Source organism: Agelaius tricolor, unplaced genomic scaffold, assembly GCF_023055355.1.
Source record: "Agelaius tricolor isolate 1412-34295 unplaced genomic scaffold, bAgeTri1.0.p SCAF_6, whole genome shotgun sequence".
Lineage (NCBI taxonomy): Eukaryota > Metazoa > Chordata > Aves > Passeriformes > Icteridae > Agelaius > Agelaius tricolor.
Genome location: NW_027269266.1, coordinates 46870138 through 46895990, shown reverse-complemented (window position 1 = coordinate 46895990; position 25853 = coordinate 46870138). Strand labels below are relative to the sequence as shown.

Sequence of the window (25853 nt, the reverse complement as noted above, 5' to 3'; positions counted from 1 at the left end):
GCAGGGGTGGATATTGGTGGATCTGCTCTGCAGGTGGTTGATTTCTGATTTTGCTTTAGTAGATGCAAGAATATGTCATTCATCTTCTTGTTCAACAGTTTGGGAATTAGAGTCACTTTATAATACCTAAAAGTCAAAGACCTCCCAGCTATCCTTCATTTAGGGTAAGGTCCATAGAGCTTAATGATTAGAGGATCTGCAGGGAACATGCAAGCTTTCTGGATGTGGACAAGGGGGGAAAGTTTGAGTGTTCATGGTAGGAATCAGCCCTCAGAAAAGCACCTGCTTAATTTGCAGGACTTGACTTTTCAAAAATCTGAAGAACTAGCTTGTTGGCATGAATCCCAGAAGTCCAGCAGTTAGGTGAGGTCATGCATGTAAGGTTGTGCTGTAAATGAGGAAAAGCCATAATCAAAATTGTTACTCAATTCCTTAGGTAAAGGTCATGTGTCACATCTTTCTAGTGGTTTTGAAACTAGGTATAACTTTAGATTAATTTTCCAAAAATGCCTATGAATTGCTTAAGAAACTCCCATAGTCTTGATGTACAATGAAGATAGTAAAAGCACTGTTTCAGGATTCAGTATATTAGCTGAATGTTTACCTTTGCTCAGAAATTGGCTATCCAAGCATTTTCCATTGCTTTCTAGTGTCTAAAGAAGGACTGAATGAAGATGCTGAATCTGTCTTTTTAAAATCTAGTTTATCTGAACACCTGCAATTTCTACAACTCACTGTATCCGTCCCCCTAGGAACACAGCCTGTGGACTGCTGGTGTCCTTGGGAGGATATGTGTTGGGCCCAAGAGCTGTCCTTCATTGCATGAATGTTGGGATCTTCCTAGGCAGAACTGTGTGTTTCCTTAGGAACAGTGAATTCTTCTTGGATCCCAACTGGCCAGCACCTGATTTTTTAACACTTTTAATACAAATGCTTTGTAATGACCCCAAGACAAGTTTGTGTGGAGTTTTTTTCCTTTTTTTTTTTTCTTTAGTCTGCCTTGTGTCCATCTGTTTCTTTCCAAAGATGAACCTCTTTATATAATTCACAAAAGCCCTACAAGTGTGCCTTCTGAGTAAGCGGAGAATGTGCTTAGGTATCTCTGTTCTCCCCCATATGACTAAACAAGGGGGAAAGAAAACTTGTGGCTTCCAGCACCACTCTCCCCAGGGCAGGAGGGAAACATTTGACAAGATGTCTGCCCTTTTGAAGAGTCCCAGCAAAAGCAGATGCAGATTTCATCGAGGCTTGATCTTTTGAAATTCACTTTGCCTACTCAGCCAACTTCTCACAGGATTTTTCCCACAGCTCACAAAGGATCCATCTGGAGAAAATTGCTAAGCAATGTTTACCAATCCATCTGTGCTCTTGAATGTCTAGACCTGTGTAAGGGCTGAGGTAAAGTCTTTATAAGCTGTCATGCTGAATACCATTTTGAAGTTCTCCTGTCATTTGCAACATAGGAAATGTAAAGATGAGAAATTCTGCTGAGGCATTTTTCACATTCATTCGAATTCTTCAGCAATTTTTAGGGCAAATTCTGTTGTAGTATATATGATTGTTAGGTAATTAAATACTGCATCTCATTCATATGTGCCTATGTCACTGGAATTAAGGTTGTAGGGTCTACTTTTGCATTGCCTTTTTTCTGATTTCTAAATATTTAACCTTTCCCCCTGATGCTCTCCAAGGCCACTCAGACACAAATGCATCGACCTGTATTCCCATTTTTGAAAGCTGGAAATATGACCTCTAAAGAGAATGCAGCTATAACCAAGCAATGACAAATTTCTTCCAGTTTTCAGTGCTTGATTTTCATCCCAGGGATCTGTTTGTCTCTGTATAGTTGTCAGTGTATGTTGTTTGCTGCAGATTTATTTATCAAGCTTTTTCTTACAGTTCATGCATCCCTAACTTGAGGAATAATGCAGTTCTCTGCTGAAGTGTCCTTCAGTAGTGAAACTGCTGTGATCACACTGTGGAAGAGCAGGGCTGGCATGAAGGGAATCTTGGGGAGTATAAGATTTCTCTTTACTTTGGACCTTAACCTTCTGCTGGTGTGAGCTGACATTTGGACAGGTGCATCCGCACAGACCATCCTGCACCATCAGAATTCTGATTTGCTTGCAGGGTTGGGAAAGAATGGTGCTGCATACTAAAATATGTGTAGGCTTTTCATCCTGGCTACTTCAACCTTTGGTCTTGAAAAGCAGATTATTATCTATTGAGTAAGAATTGTATTTGTATTCTGGCAGTATGTTAAAATAGAGCCTTAGCAAAGAGACACCAGTTGCCCTTGCCTGAGAAGTAATACTGATTTCAAGAAGATGAAGAAGCTTTTGTCTTCTTGTTACAAAAGATTGTAATATTGACATAACAGAAACTGAAAAATTGAACATAATGTAGTGGGGAATTTTCCTTTCATTTGAAGGACAGCACTGCAAAAACATTATTTATAGTTACTAGGCTGTAAAAGCATGTGGCAAAATACTCTCAGCTTTTATGCTATATTTACCTTCCATGACAGCTTTCCAGAACCATTGTCTTAGGCCTGGGAATCCTGCTACTATTTTCCTTGGAGACCTAGGGAACCTGACGTGTATGGAGGATTTCTAGTTTTTGTGTTGTTTGTGTTGCTGAGGCCACAAGTTAAAGCCATGACTAGGATATTATTGAATACCTAGTAAAAGTGAAGGGGGTGGTGGGGACAGTATACCTCAGCAAGTTTCAGAGACCGGATTTTCTCCTTTCCTTTTGATGGTGCTTTCTGTGGAATCTTCCCTTGCAAAGAGAATAATGAAATCATAAGTCCATCACACCATTAAAAGATGCTGGGTTTTGTTCTGTAATGAGATCTCAGAGGCCCAGGACACCATTCCTGCTCTCCCTTGGGAAGAAAAATGAGCTGCAGCTGCAGCAGCTTGGCTGGCTGCTGTGGCCAGAGATGCTGGGAAGCTGTCAGAGGAGTTGGAGATGGAGCAATAGGTTTCCAGTAATTTTGGCTCTTTAGACAAAATAACATCTGTGCCCATAAAAAGAAGTTATCCTTCCAGGGAAGTGTCCTGAAAGACATTTCAAAGCCTGCAGTGTAGAAATGGGGTTTTGGGAAGAAGACAGATTTGGAATGTATTTAAGAGTGAAATCTTCAGGGAACAGGGGATAAAGTGAATGTTTTCTCGGTTAGAGTATGTGGGAGGAGTATAAATAAATATTTTCTGGTCACTTTTACTGTGACTGCTGGAATGGTGTGAGGGTTATTTCATTGCCTCAGGACATCAAGTCACAAGCAGGTGATGGCACAGGGAGGGGTATTGCTGTTTCTTCTAAATAAAGACAACAGGCTGTAGCAATGACTGCTGCCTCCTACCCAATTTGCAGTAGAGGGGGATTATCCCTCCCCTGCTCAGAGGTAAAGTTTAGCAGAATATTTCTGTTTTTTTGGTAAAGTAGAATTTGAGGAATGTTGTGAACATTCCTTTATTTAAAGTGAAAAACACAAATCTGAAATGTATAGGCAAAAAAAAAGAAAGGGGGGAAGTGCATTCCTTGTTACAGTTTCCATATCTAAGTTGTTGTTGAAGGAACAAAAATGCACTCATTCCTTTTCTTGCTTGAAGTAATCTATTTATGCCTTGTATTTCTATGAAGTGCTGTAGAAAAAATTTGTAATTACACTGTATGAAGCTAATTCTTCTACGCTGAATTAAGTTTAAAATAATGTTGAATCCATATTTCCATTAGCAAGCAATGAAAAAGCTATTAAGACTAAGGCTTAACACACAATCAGTTCAATTCCTGCAAATGTTTCTACAGAAGCATGGTGCTGCAGAGCTGTAAATAAATTGAAGTGATAGCCTGAAATGTGCTGTAGTATCTGTGCTACCTAAAATTTCAATTCAAGAAAAAATGTTTTTTCTTCTAACTATTAGATTAGAACTACAGGGGGGGGGAAGGTTCAAAGAGGTACCGAGCTCTTTTTTCCTATATGTTTTAGGAAAATTAGGAAAATTAGTTTTATCACTTTTGCATTTTCTCCAAGCCCCCATCTGTAGAGAAAGCATTTAGCTCACTTACTTTTAAAGTATCAATCCATGTATAGGTGTTTTATATCCTTTCAGTTACAGTGTCACTGGGTCATTTTTCATTCAGAGCCTGTAAATACAGAAAAACTCCAGAAATGGCCAACTTCCACTAAAAAGTTACTCTCAGACTCTTTCTGTGAGCATGCCATATGCCTGAGGTCCTCAGGTTATACAGTAATGGGTATCACAGAAATAGGATAGATACTCATTATCACTTCCCAAGGGAGTGTTTTGGATTAAATAAGTTAAAAATTCCCAGCAGGCAGGAAGTCTTTGTTAAATGTGCTTTATTTTTTGCAGATGAGCTCATTACAGTATAATGCTGATAAACTTCTTTTGATCCATGGCAAGATGTAACTGCTTTGGCCTAGCCATTAATTCAGGACACAAAGATGTGCTTACCAGTGTGTTAGAATGGGAGGACTGCAATAATTGGAGGCAGATAGAATTTATTAAACTTTCCTCTAGTTGTATGAGAAGAGCCTGGGACATGGCTCTCCATAGCTCTGCCCAGGGCTGTGTGCTCTTCAAAGGACACTCCCTGAAGTACAGGTTGACTCTGAAGTCAGTCACTATCTATGCTGGTACATCAGAGGGCAGAATTTAGCCCAAAGTGTCTTAAAATAATTTTTCAATGCTTTACATTAGCAAAACCCTGCTGTGGGTTAAGGCATTGTCATCATGCTTTTTCTGTGCTCCTTTTCCAACGCTGCTCTGAGCCCTGGGAAAAGCGTGGCTTTTTCTGTGAGGTTGAACTGCTGTGATCAGTGAACAAGTGTGCCCAGAAACTTGATTCCCTTGCAGAAGGGGTGCTAGGGGTGCTGCAGGTGGTGACTGCAGTGTCCCCATCCCATCCTGGGTGTTAGCAGAGCTAAACCACGGCAGCTCTTGGGTCCCTTTGCCTACTGTGCCGAAGCCATGCAGTAGGTGTGCTCTAGGTCCATAGCCTGCAGCTTGCTTCACTGCCTACAGCCTGGAAGCAGGAGGCACTTATTTTCCAGCTTCCACCCAAGAGGTAGTATCTAAATTGTGACCCTCTGAGCCAGACCTTGTTCCAGAGCCAATTTGTAAATTCTTTGTATGTCAGCTTTAGCTGGGAAGTCCCAACCAAGTCTCACCATTGTAACGTTATCTTCCAAAGGGCCAATGAAAATACAGCTTTGATGTGTTTCTTTTGGTGCTCAGATGCCATGGCATGTGAGGTATTATCCTGAAAGCCACATTATCACAGTAACTCAGGGCCTTTGGGCATCTGATGTTGCCAATTGCCTTCACTTCTTGCTGGTATGTAATTTATCACCAGCATGGCCTACCCTGCTAATATGCACCCTTTGTGGTCAGAGGCAAAGCTAATATACTTTCAAAGTGTATTTGAATTGCTTCCATAAATCACAGCTGTCACTGTGAGCGGTTTTATCACTTGCCAGAACAATATGTTATGCTCATGCTTTATAGCCTTGATACTATTCTGAACTTCTATTTGTCTAAATTGTAATGCATCATAACTTATTTTATCAAACAAATTTGAGCAGCCCTAGTTTTTTTTATTATTATTCTATTTTTACATGGAAACACTGTAAAGAAGAGCATTTTTATGGGACATGCTTTATAGTTGTAATTATTACTTTTTAGTAGTAATTAGTTCTAAGAACTCTAGCAGTTTGCTTTCTGTTTGTTAATTTTCATTCTTCTAAGAAGTTCATGCAGCTGGGGCAGCTTTGTTTTTGTAGCTCATTTCCTCTCCTCCTCTGCTGTGCAGCAGGAAGAGCCGCTACATGGCAGTCATGAGCCATGGAGTTGGAGATGGGGAGGAGGAGCCTCATTGCCTCATAGATTTTATTTGCTATCTGTTCAGAATATCCACCAAACTCATCAACTGTGTGGATTTAAAACAAAAAGGCTTGTGAAATCCAGAAAGCACTTGCAGGCAAGAACTGAAGGAGAGAGAACTCAAGGATAGTGTAGCAGGGAGGTCACGAGTAGTTATTTGTGCCTAGGGCGTAATTAGTGCCTTCATCTGGGAGTGCTTCCCCTGAGCCATAGCAAGCAGCTGGGAGCATGAGCAGCATGAGTACTCAGACTCAGAGCTGTGCCTGGCTCAGGCAGGGCTGGGGAGTGGGACAGTTGTGCCTCAGCAGCCAGAGCCACCCACCTGGGCAGGGACCAGCTGTGCCCCCGCTGCCCACCCCGTCCCTGCCCCGGGCATGCGGAGCGGGGCTGCTCCCATCTGCCAGCCCAGCCTCCCAACCAGGCAGCTCCTGCTAGCATCACTGAAACTCTGCACAGGTGCAAGCTCGTCCATCATGTTTGTCTTCTTCTGCCATAGACTGAGATCTGTTTGTGCATGGGACCTGTGACTGGTTTAGGACTTCACTGCAATAAGAGACTCTCCTCAGCTCTTCTTTCTCAGAGATGCTCTGACATTAAATGAACTGTTTCCAGAACAGTAAAGTATCTCCTTTTTTTACAGCCATGCTTAAAATATCAGTGAATATTTATGAACCAATTTGCCATGGCTTCTCCTGTGATGGGAAAAAAAAAAGTGTTTTTTTTTTCTTTTAATTGATGCAATAGCTCATTCCAGAATATGAGAACAAGGTCTATAAAGAAGTCAGTTTTATAATTAGAAAATTATTTATTTGCAGCAGATATATTTGCTAAAATGTGAAGATTGCAGTCCTCTGTTTTTTAATGTGAAAAAGATATGCTAATTGTTTAAAATTGAGCAGTGTCTCTGATGGAATTTTTTTAGCTGTAGATCAAGTTCTTTGTCATGAGCAGTAGTCTAAAGGTATGACTTAGGTTTGTCCTTTTACAGAAGTTACTGTTTATTCTCAAGGTTTGCACTCAGAATGAGCAGTATTTGCTAAAGAATGTTCTGCAGATGTATTTGCAGATCCTGTGATTTTCTCTTTTCAAAAATTTTAGCTACACAAACATTTTCAGCAGATTGGCTAGGCACATCAGCTACCACTTCAGAAATGCATGTTGTAAATTTTACATGAAGAGACATTTTTGGCAGCTGCTTTGTGGTTTGACTTTGAGCAACCCCAGAAAGGGTATGTGAAATCATTTACCCCATCCAGACCACGTAAGCAAGAAAAAAGTATTTTAGCCTAAGGATGATTTAGAGGATGGTACTGTATTAAATTCAATGATTGCACATGGAGGAATTCATATATAATGAATATATTCTTCTGCCCATGTACATAGATTGTTTCATAGGATGAGAGGAACTAAGGGTGGAGGATAGTCCCAATTTATGTGAAAAACAAAAAGCACTAAGAAACCTGTTTTTCCCACAGAAAACATCTCTCCCAGCTCTGCTGAGCCTGGGGAGCTGGCAGGTGCCTTTAGCAAGCATTGTAAAGCTTCTGTAAACTCTTCTAGTTTAATTTGAAGACATCCATTTGTATTGCTTTGCTGACAAATTTCTGATTCACAGAGACCTGTAGTTAAGATTTTGCTGTGGCAGCTGACACTTGCTATGCCCTCTTCCTCACCTTCCTGCCAGTATTGACAGACTTTGAGCTCTGGGAATGTGGCCTTACCCCTTGCAGGCACTGCCAGGAAAAAAACCAAACAAAAAAACAAAAACAAAACAAAAAAACCCCTAAACAAAACAAACAAAAAACCCAAAAAAACAAATAAACAAACAAAAACAACAAACAAAAAACAAAAAAACACCAGACTCTTTTTTGGGTCAAAGAAGCATTCTTCATCTAACTGAAAATTTTACAAAGCTCTCTGTGTAACTCTTAGTTAATTCAGCACTTAAAGATCTCTCCTTATTATAGATTATATTGAATATCAGATGTTTTTCCATTGACTTTATAAATTGAACATATAGCACTTTTCAGCACTGCTGGATTTCAAAATGTTTTACGAAGATGCCACCCCTCAAAACCTTATTTTACAGATGAGAAAACTAATAAGCAGAAAGAAGAAGTAATGCACTCAGAGTGTACTAGGTCCCAGACTAGAGAAAAGCTATCAAAATTTATGATGTATGCAAGGAAAAAAAGTTCTGCTGCTGCTGGCTCTCAAATCTACCTTGACAACACACCCAGGCTGATCTTCAGTATTTATGCTGAGTTGAGGACTCCATATGTTTATGGTCTTTATTGTGCATTTTCCATCACTCTGATTGCTTAGCTGGCATCCATCAGGAATTCAGACTTTGCAAATACTTTTGGCCATGAAGATTGTAAACACAGCCTTGCTGGGGTTGCAAAATATTGAGTGTGCTGTGTGGCAGCAAATGCGCCATGGCAGGTCTGCCCCAGTGATTTCTGAGGGCAGACTTCACCCTGGAGAGACCCACAGCAGACAAAGGACAAATATTCAGAAGACTTTCCTACATTTAAATTTGTGCTATGCTTTGGGGGGTTTTCGCTAATGAAAGTATATTTCACATTATTTACAGTTGCACAGTTGCAGATACCTTGAGAGGAGATAAGGGGATCAGGACTGATCCTGTGGGTTTTGCAGAAGTCTGCATAAAATGCTCTTGCTTGGCAGATGAGCCTTCTTAGGCTGTTGCACTGGTGGAGTTAACCAACATCCTCTTCTGCAGCAATAACACTGGACCAGCTATGGTGAGAGTTTTCCAGCTAATATGCTCTGCAGTGGAAGCTGGAGATAGAGGGGAGGTTTTGGTTCATGGAGCTGAATTGAACCATGTTCTGGCTGGCCATTATGACATCTGTTGACCAGGGGCCTGGTTCAAAGCTTTCTCAAGCCTGCAGAAAGACTGCCCCTAGCATGAGTGAGGCAGGGACTGGGGGAGTAATGCCTGCCCCTTGCCAGGCACTGCTGTCAGCCTGTTGTCCAACCTGATAGAGACTTGGGAATCAATGCAGAAAATAAGTGATGTCTTCTAAAGTCAGCTTCATCCTCCCTCTCCTTTTCTCTTTTTTCAGCTCTCTTTGAGCCAAGATTTCTTGGCACAGCTGTTCAGGAAAGCTGAATGTCATTTCTATTAAATTCTTTTGTGAGTTATGCAAGGAATTTGTGACTCCAGGTGTTAATCCTCTTGTTTTCAAAAGTGACACTAAACCCTTGTTAGAAAAGCCAAAGGTGAAAGTTTACATCCACAATTTATTCCCTGTTTTCTTTTTTCCTTTTCTTTTTTTTTTTTTTTTTTTTTTTTATGGTTGTATTATTCTGCAAGAGTTGAGAATGCTTTTGCCTGTAATGTGGGGATAGGCAGGCTTTGTGAATTTAGGTGCCCAATTAATCAAAAGAGTTTGTAAAACTGTATGAACGAGTTATTTTGTACATTCCTTGGACAATTGAAACAAAAACTCAAATTCCTCTGAAATGAGACTCATACCCCACACATCCTCTACACCCAAGGCAAACTAAAATATAAAACAAAACTGCCTATAGATACTAAATCAAACAACAAAAAAAAAAGAGTTTTGGAAATTGGTGGTGTTCTATTTGGGATGTCAAAAGGGAATGTTTTTGACTTTTCTAGAGATTTTTTCTTTTAATAATTTATTCCCTTCTTTTTAAGATGCACAGTTTGGCTGCAGGGGAAGCTAACTGGGCACTGGGATGACCACACTTATAGATTCTACCCTTCCCCTCCTTCAGAGAAAAAGCTTTAGCTGGAAGATACAGCCCAGTTGTAGGGCAGTAATCGAATGTATTGCTTTTGTATCTATGTCAGAATTGCAGTGAGTGTTTATATTTCTGCAGTTATATGGAATGGAGGGGATGCCCAGAGCAGACACTGATACAAAGTACTTATAGGTACTTTTCAGGTCTTTTACCTCATACTTCAAGGGCTAAAGGGAAGAGAGGGTCTCAATAACAGCAATTGCTTTAGCAAAGGCTTAACCCAGTTTCATTAAGGCATGTTTAATCAAGAAAAACAGGAAATGTAAGCTAGTGTCTGCAGTAAACTAGAAGAGTTGGTAATTGCGAGCAAACATGAGTGGGAGCTCCTCATGTCTGTGCCACAGAAGTGAAGTAAGGTAGACTCATCCCTGATTGCCATTTGGTTTATTATTTGCTAGTATCTCTTGGTACATAGCCACTGCTTGGTCTGATGGCTCTTTCATACAGGCACATACAGGTGCAAGGGCCATGCATTAATGCAGGCTCAGTCCCACCTTGCCCCATTTCTTCTCTTGTGGGTTAAGCAGTGGTTGTGCCGAAGAATTTGAGACATTAATTTGTTTAATATAATATAGAACTGAGTTTTATTGGAACGGGACCTCTCTTTCCTTAATTTGATTGCTACCTGCCTGGTCAAGTTTCTCAGAAACCTTTTAAAGTGATGATAAGGATATAGTGTGGATAAATGTGCCCGTATCTTTCCCACTGGAGGTCCTCTCCTTCAAAAGGTTGAGTTCCCTGGTCCAGAAGTGTATTCAAGCCTGAAAATCATTGCTCTGAAATCAAGAAATTACCTTATGTGCTTAGAAGTTAAGCAAATTCTCAAGGGCTCTGCTGCATAGGGGCCAGACTAATCACTGTGTTGCAGGCAAGTGCTTCTAATATGGTACAGAGCTGGTTAAGGTTGATTGCTAACCCCAATAGTCTTTGGATTGCATTCTGCATGGGTGAACTTGGAAAAGATGAGATTTTTGCAGTTGGACCCATATGGACAGACATATGCTCCATCAAAGTCCTGTTGGCTTCAGTAACGTCCCTGTGCCTGTTTGCATCGAGCTGGGGGCTGTAGTCTGCAGCTTGCTGTGTCCTTATGTTATAGGTAAACAAACAAAACTCACAGCTTTCTGTGTTTGGTACCTCTTGGTGCATGCAGAAGCCGTGGGGAGGAAGAGTGCCATCAGGCAGTGGCTGTGTCTTTGTTGCTGGCAGTATTTGCACTTGATGTTGTGTTTATGAGAACTCTTCCTGAGGCTGAGACACAAAACAAAACCCAGCCTGTGAAGGTGAAAAAGCAGGGTTTGTTAGTGATATGGTGCTAGCAGTTGTTTACTCCACTCTGCCCACAGTAAAATGGAACACGGTGCAGTGAATGGTATCACCAGAACACTTGAGTCTTCTTTAATAGGGAGGATGAGGGCAGGGCAGGAACCTGTACCTGGAGTTGTGTGGAAAAAAACAGCCTGGCAGAGGCAGCCAGAGCCCAAGGACTATCCATGTCCACAACCCTGCTGGTGAGCAGCAGCCTGCCCGAGCAGTCCCTGCTCAGAATAGGGGTCTAAGCACTATACACATATTTTGGTGTAGTGCCAGAAGAGTATTTGTGTGGTTCTTCTCCTTTTCTCTGGGCAAATTATTTCCCTTGGGTGCTTATTTTTCTACCTGCAGTTGTCTTTTCTCTTCAGGAATGCATCATCTTTGCTGTAGTGACTGCAGCTATTCCTTGAAGTTTGCACAGTATCTGGCATGGAGGTTCACTCTGAGCTTGTGCTTGTAGATATTTCATCAGTATCAAGAGCTGATGCCAAGATAACAAGCTGATATTAAGAGAAAAGTTATAGATAGATCAATACACAGGGTTTACCAATTTTTTTACTCTGACCTGCCATTATTTATTAGGGGTCAATCCAGAAAATCAAACCAGAAGAAATGAATCTGCTGAAATTCAGTGAATCTGAATCTGTGATTTGCAGCTGGCATGGAAAATCTGATCCTGCTAGTCTTGTATTTGTGCTTTTTTTGAGTCATACTGAATTTTGTTTTGGTGATTAGCTGTCCCCACACAGTTCCTTAGGGATTTACTAACAAAATCAATAGATATTTCATATAACAGTTATTCTATGGCCATGAACTGTTTTATGTAGCACAATGCAGACATAGACACAGGTACATATGGGCAGTATTTCAGCTGCTCTTCATCTAATGAGCATGTCATATGCCAAAGGATTCTGTAAACATTGTAATGGGTTCTCACATTGGTGTTTTAGTTGTGCAATAGCTATTCAGAAACCTCCTAAAGAGGAATTGCAGCAGACCTCATCAATGTAACTGTCTGTGTCTATAGTAAGGACTACTACCAGATTTGCATCCTTAAGCCATAAATCTCCCTTAAGAGCATCCTGTATTTTCTCCAAAATTATCTTTTCCCTGCCCATGGATCTCAGTTCACTTTCCTTAAGGTTGTCGGGCTTGGTGGGCAGGGGCTGAGAGCAGGATTATTCCTGGATTATCCTTAAGCACTATTTTGGACCCCCTTGTTGTGAGCACTGTGCACCAGCTTGCTATACATGCCTGCAGTGGCTTAGCCCTGTTGGGATGAGAAGGCTTCACCCTTCTCAGAATAATGTAGTGTCCTCCCAGGTCCTGTAGTACCCTCCCTGCAGGAACCTCAGCTGGCTTTGGGCATCTGCAGCCCTCCAGTGTAAACCCTTACTCATGGTACTGGCCAAGGGGAAATGCTGCCCACAGCTCGTTTCTCCAGAGCTGTTGAGCCTGTCATTTGCTAGCTGGGTGACTTCTTTTTTTTCTTTTTTTTTTTTCTTCTTTCTTGGTCTCCAGTAAAATGCAGAAGGCTCAGATTACAAAAACAGCTGCACATGCTTTGGGTTAATGCATTTAAGTCAGGCTCCAGGGCCTGGGCAAGTGCCAAGATCCTGGATCAGCTGCTTTACCGGAATTAGGCTGCTGTAATGGAGCCCTGCATTATTGTGTTGCAATTATTTTGGATTGCAGCTGGCTGTTCCCTGTATTTTTTTCACTGAAGTGAGATAAAAGGATTTGTCTTAAAAATAGAATTTTCAGAATCTTTCAGAAGCTTTGAGTAATATGCCATGTCTGTAAGAAGTGCCCCTCTCTTTAGATTTATCTTGAAGGAGAAGAGCAAGAAATATTTATCATAGTTTTTGAAGAGCAGGAAGAGTACTAAAAGGTCTCAAAACGTAAAATAAATGGGTATTGGAAAGGAAATAAAATAAGTGATTAAAGTGTCATATAAATACATGGGTTTAGGTTTTTAGAAAGAACAGGTTTATTTTCAGCATCAAGCCACTTACTAGTAGCAAGTTCTTACTAAAGCTGTCCCTATAATTTGAAAATCCTTTGTATAGAGAAGTAAAGGAATGGATACAGATTTTAAACTGACAAAAAACATTTCTCGAGCCTCGAGTCTCCTGTATTTGTATCCATTCAAGCTCTTTTTGATGCCTGTTTATATACAATTCTTGTCAAATAACAGCTCTCTCAGGTTCTCCAATTAATAGCAAAAAGTAAACTGAATGCAGTAATTTATCTTTGAACTGTTCAGCTGTGCCCTTCTTCATGTTCTCGTTAATAATGCCAGGTCTCCCAGGAGCACTCTCCCACAATTTTATCACATAAGCTTTTTCTTTGACCTTACCTGCTGTTCCCCTGGAATATGAGGGGGACAAAAAAACCCAAAATGCCAGCCTGCCTTAATTAAAATTTTAGTCTCAAAAGATGTTACAGTATGTGATTTCATTAGGTATATAATGAAAGTATTTAATCATACCTCTTACTTGTCTGGGCCTTTTTACTCAGTAGTGAAGTCACAGAGTTTTAAACCAACTCTGTTCAGGTGTGGAAAGGTAACTGAGGGGTGGATATGCATCTTTAGGTAATTCATAAATTCAATTCACACATGATTTTGCGTGTTTGCCCTAAAGGTAGTTGCTTGGATTATGGAGTAGAAGGCACTAAATAAAAGTTCAGCACTCTTTGCAACCAATTTTTTCACCCATGGGACAGCGAGCATGCATATTAATTTTTATTAAAAGAGAATGCTATTCCCCATTTTGAGGTTGGAACTTAGCATCATAGAAAAAAGGTAAAAGAATGGGTAAAAGGTAATGGATATTTCTTTGACATATAAGAAGTGCCAAATCTTACAGTGTGATATGTGGTGTTATTTCCATCATTTCTCATTGCCATAGTCTAAATCACCCCAACAGGAGGCTTTCTACCTCCCAGGTGAAGTCATTTGTTTTATGTAGTGACTATTCTCCAGAAAAAGTCTATGCAAAAAGCATTCTATCTTGGCTTTTGTAAAAATGTACCTTTTTTTAGTTTCTATAGGAAAAGCAGAGTTAAAAAGTATGTTTTTGAGGCTCTGAACCTGCACATCTTTTGGACCAGGAGGGTTTGGTTTTCCAGGGAAGTTGTGTTATTTCCCTAACATTTTTTTTTCCATTTTGTTAGCAGTGGAGAAATGCCCCCAGTTGGCAGCATTGTCTTGAGTAGCACATGAAACTATCAATGCTTCAGATGCTCTGTGCTTAGGGCTTCTTCCAGCCCCGGGAGTTGCAAAACAAGTAAAACCAAGATTTCATAGAGCTTTTTGAGGAAGAATAAAGCAAGAGGACAAGGAGGGGTAATTCCCCTGGGTAGATCCTAGAGGAACTTGCTACGTGGGCGACTTCAGAATTGTTATCCACAAAAAAACAGGAAAAAAAACCAAAAAAAACCAAAAAAACAAAAAAAAAAAAACCAAAAAAAAAAAAACAAACAAAAAAACAACAAACCAACAACCTAGTGTAGCACAATATTTTCATCAGCAGTTTTTAGTAAATCCAGCAAATAGGTTGCTCTGGAATAATTCAAAATTGCAGGAAATTTATTTCTGCAGTTTTATTTCTTCTTCTGAAGCTGGATGAAGACATTCTTGCCCTATTACCTTCATGGGATTTTTAGCTTTGTAAACTAGAGAGAGAAAGAAGTGGGGGGAAGACAGTCCAGCTTCTTTTATCCAGGATTTTTTTTCTTGTGATAATAAATCTTACTGGCTCATATCTTTGATGCATATACATCCTGTTGAGTTTCTTAATGCAGCTGAATATGGCTCTTTGTGTGTGAGTCTGACAACAAATGTGGCTCTTGGTCTGTTACCAGGTTTGGGAAGCATGAATGTGTTTTTTGCAAAGCTATGGCCAATTTAGGGACTCAGAGCTGCTGTTCTGGCAGCAATTATGTTTCAAGACTCAAAGTTCAACATCCTGCAGTTTTATAAACTCAGCTCTGCAGAGAATTATTCGAGTTGCTGTCATTGTAATCACTTTAGGAATACATTTGCTGTGTTATGTGTTTCCAGTGAGCGTAGCTGGAGTGCCATTAGCTAAAAATTGTTTTGATCTCACAAACTTGAAAGAATCAATGCCATTAGTTTAAAATTTTGAAAACAAATCTAACATAATAACCCATAGTTTCCCCTTCAAGCTGTACTGTTGGAGTGGGATGTGCTTTTACCTGAAACAAAAGAAGCCAAACTTGTGTTAAAAGGCTTCTCTTGTTTTTGGAGGATCTGAACTTGCCAAGTGCCATGGGCAAAATGAGTCTGGGCGCTGCTGTGGTTTTTGACATGTGCTATTTTATGTGCTACCTTTTCTGTTGCTTCTTAAGACTTCCTTACTTCAGGGCATAGGTATTCTTGTTTGTTTTTTTCCCCCTTTGAATGTGTGTGAAAACTAAGTAAAATAATTGCATGGTCTTGTGTTTTGAGGGGAAAGGGATGGAATTTTAGCATTCAGCTATTAGGTACTTGTCCTTCTAGCTCACATGGTGTCCAGTTCACACCCAGAAATTATCTGTGATGTTTTCAAGTAGAATATAAAGCTGAAATATCTTACTAGGTCAAGACATTTTTTTGTGTATTCCAGAGAGAAAGCACAGTAGGAATGGATAGACCAACTGCAGCCAATTTGCTTTGCAGTGTGCTTTGGATTTTAGATCCAGGCTTCAACTACAAAATTGTTTACAAAGTGGTTTGAATTTCAGCTGCACAAGATGCAGTTTAAATCTTCAGACTCACACAGAAAATAACACCAGGAGGTAGACCTTAATTAATGTGTCTTCTGTGTGAGTCTTCCAAACTGCAGACACTTTGGAGTGAGATTAAAATAAAAAATTTAGCTTAAATTTAAAGATTAATTTTACATTCCATGGCAGTTTAGTCCACCATTTGCAGTGAAACTTAACAGATAATGGTCAACTGCATAATGGAAAAAAACCCCAAACCCTTTCCTCAGGTGATTGGGCACCCAATTCTAACACATCACACCTGGACATGAGAAGCCAGCAAGAACACAGGGCCTTGGAGCAGCACTGCTCTAGAGGAAGCAGTGCATAGGGATGGTGTTACAATGTCCACCTAGGAGGTGAAACACCTGGATGCAGTCCAGTACTTAAATATCTCACACAAAGTCAGGAGGGACTGAGGGACCTCTGAAACAAGAAGGGCTTTGTTCTGGCTGCCAGAAACACTTGCCTGGAATGCCTGCTCTCACTTGTGCTCATTATGTGGCTCCCACAACTTGGCCAATTGTCCTATGCAAGAGTCCCCAATTAGGCTGGCTTTCCTCCTGTTTTACAGATAACCTTTAGGGTCTATTTGAGAATCCAAAGATTCTTTGGGATGCTTAGGGGCATGGTTTAGTGGTCGATGTGGCAGTGTTAGAGCAATGAGTGGACTTGGTGATTTTAGAGGTCTTTTCCACCCTAAGCAATTTTGTGATTCAATTCTGTGATTCCATTTTGTGGTTCTAAGACAGTGTTCAGTCTTGCTGAACAGCTTGCTTCAGTTTTTTCCTCCTTCCAATTTTGCAAATACTTGGGGATGGACCAGCTCAGAGCTTTTGGTAAAAAAGAAAGTTGTCAAAAACTTTACCAAATATACCAATGTATCTGTGAGTGAATTGTAGTTCTACAATAACATTTTTTCTTCTCTGATTATAACTTAATCATGGGCATTTTGAATTTGTATTATTAGAAAGTAAAAGCTTCATCCATCCACTTTAATACTTTGCCCATAGCTTATTTCAAAAAGCAAAGGAGAATGTAGCCTAGTAAAATTTTGGGAATAGATACCAACCATATTCTTCAGTCTACAAAGTCTGCTGAGCACTACTCCAGCCCATGCAAAGTAAACTAAAATAGGCCAGAAATATCCCTTAGAATATCCACAGGTGAACTCTGCCTGTGGAATGAACTGTGTGGCATTGCCAGCCTGTGATAAAAGGGAGAGGGAACAGGATCCTGTCTCATATGCAAAAGATCAGTCCTTTTGCTTGGGAGGCGGGAAGAATGTTAAGGGTTAACTGGCTAACCTTTTCCTAAGTATTTCAAATATGGAATGTGTAATTTAATGGTCTGACTAATTCTGGACAATGAGCACATTCTGATCATTTTTATTACCAGAACTACTTATTAAACAGATTAATATCTTCTAGCAAAATGTCCATCCTCATTTTAGAGGTTTTAAGTGATACAAAAGTTCTTCTAGTCTCAGCAAGTTGCCTCCTTGTTAATTATAGGGTCTGATGAAACTTTGAATTTTTTTTCTAATCCATAAAGTTCTAGGTTTATCTTCCAGACATGTCATTTTATTAGACCATTTTTCTGGTCTGTTCAAGAACTATTGTTACGGTTTAACCTCAGCAGCAACTCAGCTCCATGCAGCTGCTTATTGCTCTCCCCAGCTGCACAGAGAAGAGAATCAGAAAATTAAAAATGAGCAAACTCATGGCTTGAGATAAAGACAGTTTAATAGGGAAACCAAAAGCTGTGTGTGCAAGCAAAGCAAAACAAAGAAACATTCACCACTTCCCATGGGCAGACAGGTGTTCAGCCACCCCCAGGAAAACAGGGCTCCTTCACACCTAGGAGTTATTCAGGAAGAAAATGCCCACTCTGAGCATTCCCCACTCTCTCCTTGCCTCAGCTTTATATGCTGAGCATGTTGTCATATGGCATGGGATATTCCTTTGTTCACCTGTGTCTCCTCCCAAATTCTTTGTTCACTCCCAGCCTCCTTGCTGATGGGATGGTGTGAGAGTCTGAGTAAGCACCACTCAGCAGTAACTAAAACATCCCTGAATTATCGACACACTTTGCAGCACAAAGTCAAAACTTCATCCCGTACTAGCTACTAGAAAGGAAATTAATTCTACCCTGGCCAAAACCAGCACAACTATCTATTTGCAGGTACTTATTTTTCTTTTGAATAAGTTGAGCAGAGTGAGCTCATTAAGCCTTTCAGAAAGAGATGTGCTTCCTGACCAGAAGGATCATGTTTTCACCTTGGTTCTCAGCTCTTATCAGTTTTGAGGAGCCTTCTGACAATGTAAGCACCTTCTGTGTGCCAAATTTGCTGTTAAAATATTTTCAAATGCTTCACAGGGTCCACACCAAGAGTTGGTGCTTGTTCTCCTTGGCTTTTTCATGTGAGCTCAAATTCAGTCTCTTCCCAGTGCTCCTGGCAGTTGTTGCAGGGGCTGAACTGGTCTATACAGGGGGATTGAGGAGAAAGGAAAGGGAGGATGGCATAGGGCACCAGAAAGGCACTGCACAGAGCAGGCAGGAGCACACCCAGATTCTGTGCAGCATTCCACCCAACCCAGTTACCTCTGCTTGAGGTTTCTCTTTTAACTTCCTTTTGGACTTAGCTTGCCTAAGCCATTGCAGTACATTGCTGAGGTAACTGAATTTCAGGTGGTGTTACACTGAGTAAAGCAGAAAGGGAGCAGGTAAGCTCTCAAATCATGCTACATGAAAAGCACTATAAGTGTATGTGTTTGCATTGGATGGGCATGGATGCAAGGAGTCTGTTCAAATGGAAAGAGTACAATAAGATTTGCAGTTCAGGGACTCACACTCCACCCACAGTGCTGATACACATGTTCCCAACATTGGTAGCACGTGCTTCAAACCTGAATTGAGCAATGAAACAGTCCCTCCCAACATGAATGTGCCATTCATGAAGGATGTATGCTGAGGCCAGGAGAGCACCAAACATGCTTTAATTGCAGCTCTGGGTGTCACTACCAGAAAAGGTGTAAAACTGCTGCATTTTGTCTTTTGAGCTGCATAGCCTCATTCGGCAATTGAAAGATTTGTGTGTCTTTCATTCAGTCTTTCTCCCCTGGGATGTTTAAGTTAGATGACTTTTAGCATGGTGAGGCAGGCTGTAAAGGTTCAGAGAATTACCTTGATGATACGACAGCCTCTTCCATTTCAGCTGGAATCCAAGGCTCATCTTTCCTCTGAGGCATTCGTTGAAATTCTGTGCACGATTTGTTCCCCTGATTGTTTAACAATGTCTCTCATGTTTGCCCTGATTTAAAAAAATCCTCCTTTGTAGCAGAGATAACATAGAGCAGGATGATATAATTGCAGTAAAGAGGCCCTGGAGCTTGCAGTAATAGGGTGGTTCATCTGATGTGTACTGCCATTAGAAAATAACCCACGTATGTATGTTCTCAGGGGACTGTAAAGAGGCTTTTAAGGATTACTCTTCATGGAGTATGAAAGCTAATGGGCAAAATAGCAAGTGCAAAGAAAACTATTGCTGCATAAGCATGTTGCCACTTCCTGTTCTCACTTTTCTTACACCTGTGTAGCTCCAAAATATCCACCTCTGCCCAGTAATGCCTGGTTTCTCATGCACTGCAGTCAGTTTTCAAGACTTTTGAGAATACAGTATTATTTCCATGTCAATGAAAAATAGCACATGAAAAGCATGACGTAGTTTAAGACTGTGCTGTGTGTGTACAAAATAAGTAATTTTGTTGGAATGGCATTCTCTGGTAGTCTGTCCCTGAGGAAAAAAAAAAGCCGGTATATAGTTTCACAAACAGTGCTAAAAGGTTGATGTTGGTCTCAATTCTCCCACCTCCATTATTTTTCCTGGCCAGAGTGCAGAAATTTACAAAGATGGCTACATCCAGTAAACACTGGAGGACCTGTTTCAAATATTACATGGAGAATTTGGGCTGCAGTGATAGGAAATTCAGTACAGCTGGTTTCTGAAATTAACAACTTCCTCTCCTAATGGATTGCCACTTTGCCAATTGTTCTACTTTCATTTGTGCTGAAACAGAAGCCATGTAGCAGAACGGAATATTGGCTTTTTTGTTTTGTCACAGCATTTTTTTCTTGCTTATAAAGCTTGTTGTAGATAAAAAAATTGATCCACTTTTTAATATTTGCTACCTCCTCTGTAAAGTTGGAATATACTTTTGTACCTTGTCGTGTTTTTAGGTTCAAAAGAATGGACAAACCTGCATCCTGCCTCATGTATTTAGCATAATAAAGGGCTTTCAGGTAAAATAAAGTGGCTTTATTTAGGTGCAGAACCTTGAAGAAGATGCTGGGTTTTGACTAAATGCTATACTGGGTTCTACAGCACAGTCTGACTTCCATAGCTTCATTTAATTCCAAACGGTACTGATCATAAAAAAAAAAGTCCATGAATATTAAGTAAAGAAGAGATGACAATCAGCATCTTTGCAAAGATACACACAGGCCAGTAAACTTCTTAAACATCCCCATTTCTACTAACAAGTCAGGGCATTAAATATTCAAGAGTACCTCCTTCTGGACAAAGAAGGGACTTACATTCTCATAAATTCTAAGTTGATTCAGGATACAACCTATTTGTTCCCATCTAATCAAAATGGAAGTATGTTAGAGTGCATGTGAAGTATTTGTATTGGGGCTTTTCTGTGTGGTCAGAGCATTGCAAAAAGGCTTAGACAAGGAGTAGGAAAAAGGTCTTATTCTCACTTTCAGGGATGTACTCTGCAGGTTGGGCCAGGGGTGAGGAGGCACATGTCCTGTGGTCAGGAGAAATCACTAAAGTGTTTGAAGAGTGTTGGAATAAGATTGTTGAAATATTAATGCATAGCCCAGTGGACCTCAGCTCTTCAGCCTGTCTCCTTTTCATATTTCTGTACCTTAAACCTGGAGTGGTTATGCCATGTACTAAGCATTGCTTCCCAGTACAGAGGAGATTTTTCAGGGCTAGGTATTTGTGTGTGTGTGTGTGTGTGTGTGTGTGTGTGTGTGTCATTTGAACTAGATGGTCTTATAGGTCCCTTCCAACCAAACCCATTCTATGACTCTGTTTTTGTAATATCCCGAGGAGATCATGCCAATACATTCATCATACAGGTAGCTACTTCAGCTTTTCCATGATTTTTTTGTTTCAGTTTGATAGTCATGTCTGCACTGGGTCATAAATCTGTCATATTTGGAGAATATGGAACACAAAGGTGAAGTGAAGAGAGAGCTGTGTATTTAAACACACAGCAGGGCATTTGCAGTAGTCTCACAAAAGTAATGTTAATGCCATCATATTTACTAGAGATAACAGAAGGGCTGCTTTCTACTTGGCCCCAGTGGTGTCTGTCTGTCTCTGCAGAGCACCAGTTTGCCACCCTGTGCTGGTGCATTACAATCCAGTTCTCTGAGCCCAAGTCCAGTGTTGGATTACATTCCACAGAAGTGTCACTTGATCCCTGGCTCACTATCCATCTATGGTTCTTTACACTTCTGGGATTTAACTTTAACAACTGGAGGTGAGAGGAGATGAATTTTGTGTTACTGTTTCTGCTGTCAGTTGACACCCCTCTACTTAACTTCTAGTCCTGCAAATACCAGAAGAGTAATGCTAAATTTTTTATTTCTATCCTCTATCCCCTCCCCCCCCATAATTGGTGTACTGGAGCAGAAGAGAACTTGCAATTTTATTATTGCTGTATAAGCCTTCTGTAGACTCAGTTACAGCAGTTCTGATGTTGGTAATTTTTATGACTAAAAATATGCTGACAGAGTGTTTGGGCATAGGAAAAGAGCAAATCTGAATGTATAATAATCTGGTGAGTTTGGGAGAAGTTTAATGCTATATCCCAGCCAAGTTAATCACTCATGGAATTTTTTTTTTAAATTTTGCTCAGTTGACTGGAGACATTAATCTCTGGAATAGCATCTTTAATGCCAAATACTTGACCAGAAATCTCAACATTTCCCTGGCATAAGAACAGATTTAGAAGGAAGGCTATCAACTGACAATAGACCAGCAGAAACAGACATTTGTTACTTTATTTCTCTTACATAATGAAGAAATATCCAGATGATGGTTTTCACTTGTGAAGTATATTGAACTAGGTACTGTATTCATGAATATAAATTGAGTAGACAAGACACAATTTTTTCATAGAAAGATGACACAGAGTTGTTCCTTCTGGTAGTTCTTTGTCTGAAATATGCTTATGGTAAAAACATCACTACAGAGTTAATACTGCACTGCATAACTGCATGTTAAAAATATGGGTGCTAAAGAACACAGAATGTGTTAAGGAGAAATTATTCATAGATTTATCATACCTATGTCTGGCCACATTTTTCAAGGGCAGTATCTTTCTGCATATTCCTTTCCTTTCCTGCTTTTACTGTGAAGTTCTTAATTGCTAAATATCACCATCACCCAACCAGCCCAGTTCCATCTGTCTAGGCTCATTCCCAGGCAAATTTGCATTGCTGCTGAGCAATTTTTTATTTGTGCTTGCCTTCCCATCCGCACTGCTGCCTCATCAGCGGCTTGGCTCTCTAGATCATCCCATCTTTGCCCATTTCTCTGTTAGTCCTAGAGGACCCATCCCAGCAGAAAATCTGCAATTTTGTGGTGACTTTGAGCACAGAATTAGTCACAGTTTAAAACAGAAGCATCAGCAGTGCAGTGTTCCTAACAAGCAATGGAGACAATACTTCCTAATTTATTATTTTCCTTACTTTGACACACATGAAAATAGTACAGTGGATTATCACCCTTAATATGCTCTAATTGCATAAAAAACCTTGCAAGTGAGAGCAAGTGTGTGTATAGAGGTGTTCTTCTTGATTAAATAAAGGCTTCTCTGTCTATATTGAGCTAGGGAGCTGCATTACAAGGAAGGTAAGAGGGTAAGGTAAGAAATGTGACCTGAAAGAAATTGTCAGGTTAGACCAAGAAGGCCAAATGCTGGTGTCCTTGAAGTTGTTGGGAGTTTTGCCTCTGAGGAAGTAGCCAAAAGACAGTAGCATCCTGTGTCTCTTGAGGGCTTTACAGCCCTGTGCTGCAGTCAGACAGTCCTCCAGGTGGTCTCTGCCACAGTGTCAAAAAGCATAAAGGAAAATGTGGTGCCCACTCAGGTCAGTTTGCTAGGGCTGCCAGCTCATGGCACTTGTTTATTGCACTTCAGTTTTCATTTCCAGTAACATTTCTACAGGAACAAGTAACTTTTTAACTAATGTGGGTATAAACGATGGGATCATTTGCTGTACCTTAGAACTGTTACAATTTTGCCCCTACAAGCAACAGGGTATTTGAAGATGTCTTTCCTCTTCCAGGTTACCAGCCTGTCCTGCCGAGCCAGCAGCAGGGGTTCCAGGGTCTCATGGGAATGCAGCAGCCGCCCCAAAGCCAGAACCTGATGAATAATCAACAGGGGAATCAGGTGCAAGGCATGATGGTGCAGTATCCAGCCATGTCGTCTTATCAGGTACTTAGGAGCTGTAAGGAAAGATGTTTTTTCTTGGAGAATGCTTAATTTAATTAAGTTTTTGCATCACACAGTGCCCTTATATCTTCATTTGGGTAGTGTGTGGCAGGAAGCCTTCTGATGAATACGCTTCTAAGTCAGTTTCTTTACTTCCTATTTATATGTTTTAGTACTCCTGACTTTCGTTCTGATTTTGGAATGCTTCAAATGAACTATTTATTACAGCCTGCAGTGAGGGTAATGTCACAAAGAACGAAGGAATTAGACTTCTTCCTGTGAAGAAAATTAATTTTAAAAAATATAAGAACATTGTTCATTTCTTCTCTTTTTTGCCAGTGCAGTACTGTTTCCTGTAATGAAGTTGAGGGCTTTGCCTGATCCAGTTAAAAATTACTCATCTGTGGAGACTCCTGCCAAGGATCTCACCATGTCTTCTATAACAAGCTGTAGCCAGATGGATTATTGTTTATTGGGTTCTGGGGAGAGGGAAGGCAGTGGCTTGATTTTTACCAAGTCCGTAAGTTACCCAGACTTATTTCCCAACCTTTCTACCTAGTTTCCGTGAGTTATGCCAAGCGCATATGAGAGGTGGCCTGTGCTTACTCTTCCTACTGGTCCCTCTGGAAAGTTAAGAAACTAAATGACATCTAATTCATTTTAATAGATTGCACTGATTGAGCAGCCATTCCCCTTTTCCCTCAGCTTCTTTGAAAACACTTCAGTGACACAGATGGAAATGGGGGAATTGCTTATGGGTAAAATTTTCCTCTTACATCTTCAGAATTATAATATGGAGAACGTGTTTTAAAGGTTAATGATCAAGTTAAAGGTTTAGACCTTTTAGATGGCCTAGATATACTAGGGTTGAGTCTTCTGTTTGCACTGTTCCCCAGTATCATGGTAATGCATATTCTACTAGGTCATGACAGAGACACTTTCTAGGCCTAAAAGCAGAGGGAATTCTCTTTAAAACCTTCTGTAACAAAAAAATCCTCAGAGATGAGAAGAGTTCTGAGCAGCAGAAAATAGCACATTTTGGCAGAACATACAGTATACTCAAATTCAGCTAGAAGGAATGTAGGGATACTGGAAGCCTACTTTAACTTGCTTAGTAATTGCTATCTTTTTTTCCCCTACGTCTTTCCATATTCCTGCCTAGGTGCCAATGACCCAGGGTTCTCAAGGATTGCCGCAACAATCATATCAACAACCAATCATGCTACCTAATCAATCAGGTCAAGGAACACTTACAGCCACTGGAATGCCTGTCTACTGTAATGTCATACCTCCTGCCCCACAGAACAACCTCCGGTTGATTGCCCCACACTGCCCCTCCAATAACGTTCCAGTTATTTCTGCCAGCTGCAGGACAAACTGTGCAAGCATCAACAATGCAGGGTGGCAGGTCAAGTACTGACACTGTGGCTTAGATTTATGAGGATAGAGGTGCATTATTTGACAAATAAATCATGGCCTTCAAATGAAGAGGAACACAACAGAAAAATCAGTTGAGGACACGAGTACTGACAATGCTCAAGTGATTTGCTGCTGGAAAAACCTGTAAAAAAAAAAAAAGAAAAGTAAAATAAATTTTGAAAAAAAAATGTTTGCTGGTTAATGGTGCATATTTTTGTCATGTCTGCTAGGTATGCCTTTATAGCTTAGCTAGTGACATGAATTCATTGAGGTAAGATTTTTTCCTACCACTGAACACCACTGTGTAGATTGTAATATCCCCGATTCGGATTAGTTTTGTACTTTGTGTTGAGTTTGTGAAGCTAAAAGTATTTAAAAATATAATAAAATCACATTGTACCAAAGCTGTAATGGAAATGAAAAAAAAAATTGAAAACAAAAAGAGAATTACTGAATGGAAGGAATAATTTATATACACTATAGAGTTTTTTTATGGATATATACTGTATTGTAGTGCTTAATCACAATAAAGCTATTTGACCTCATGAAGGAAGGTCATGTTTCTACCACCTGCTTTGTCTCCTCTGTTTCTGAGTGAGTTTCCTTTCATTTCTGCATTGTCTTTTTTCAGGTGAAGCTAATGGGGAATGGTGTTTAATGATGGGCTTAGAGGAGTTTGATGAGAAGGCAACACAGCTGTGTCTCAGCATGAGGTACCATAACAGTTAAGACCACTTTGGAATTGTAGCGTAGCCACCCAGGAAGTACATGAGAAGTTGTCCCATGATATTCCATCCAGTGGATGGAAGATCAGTTAATACTGATGTAGCAGCCACAGTACCCAGCAATCCTGCTACATAGAGATGCTCTACCCAATTATTGGTGCTCCAGCTGTAAAGCCATTTTGTGAAAAGAAGATGACCCAAGAATCAGATCTGTCATTTTCAAGTAAGTGGGGATGAACAATATATATGGGAGGTTGGCTTTTAAAACACAGTCGTTTGCCAGAAAGTTTTAGAACTTTTTTCAGTTCCTGTGGTGGTGTTTTATTATTATGTCCATCTTCACTCAAATTCCCAGCTTGTTCTGATAAATTGTTTTTGATTCATAAATGCTGCATGTA

At 40.2% G+C, this 25853-nt stretch overlaps 1 protein-coding gene across 20 annotated transcripts in view; it reads left to right on the top strand.

The window, feature by feature from the left end:
- Nucleotides 1-25296, top strand: part of ARPP21 (cAMP regulated phosphoprotein 21) — a 142696-nt gene extending 117400 nt beyond the window's left edge. For all 20 annotated transcript variants that reach the window (XM_071429685.1, XM_071429688.1, XM_071429697.1 and 17 more), the window contains 2 exons: nucleotides 23163-23314; nucleotides 24474-25296. In XM_071429685.1, the coding sequence (XP_071285786.1) occupies nucleotides 23163-23314; nucleotides 24474-24731 (410 nt within the window). In that variant the 3' untranslated portion in view covers nucleotides 24732-25296. The remainder of the gene's footprint in view (nucleotides 1-23162; nucleotides 23315-24473) is intronic.
- Nucleotides 25297-25853: the final 557 nt, after the last annotated feature.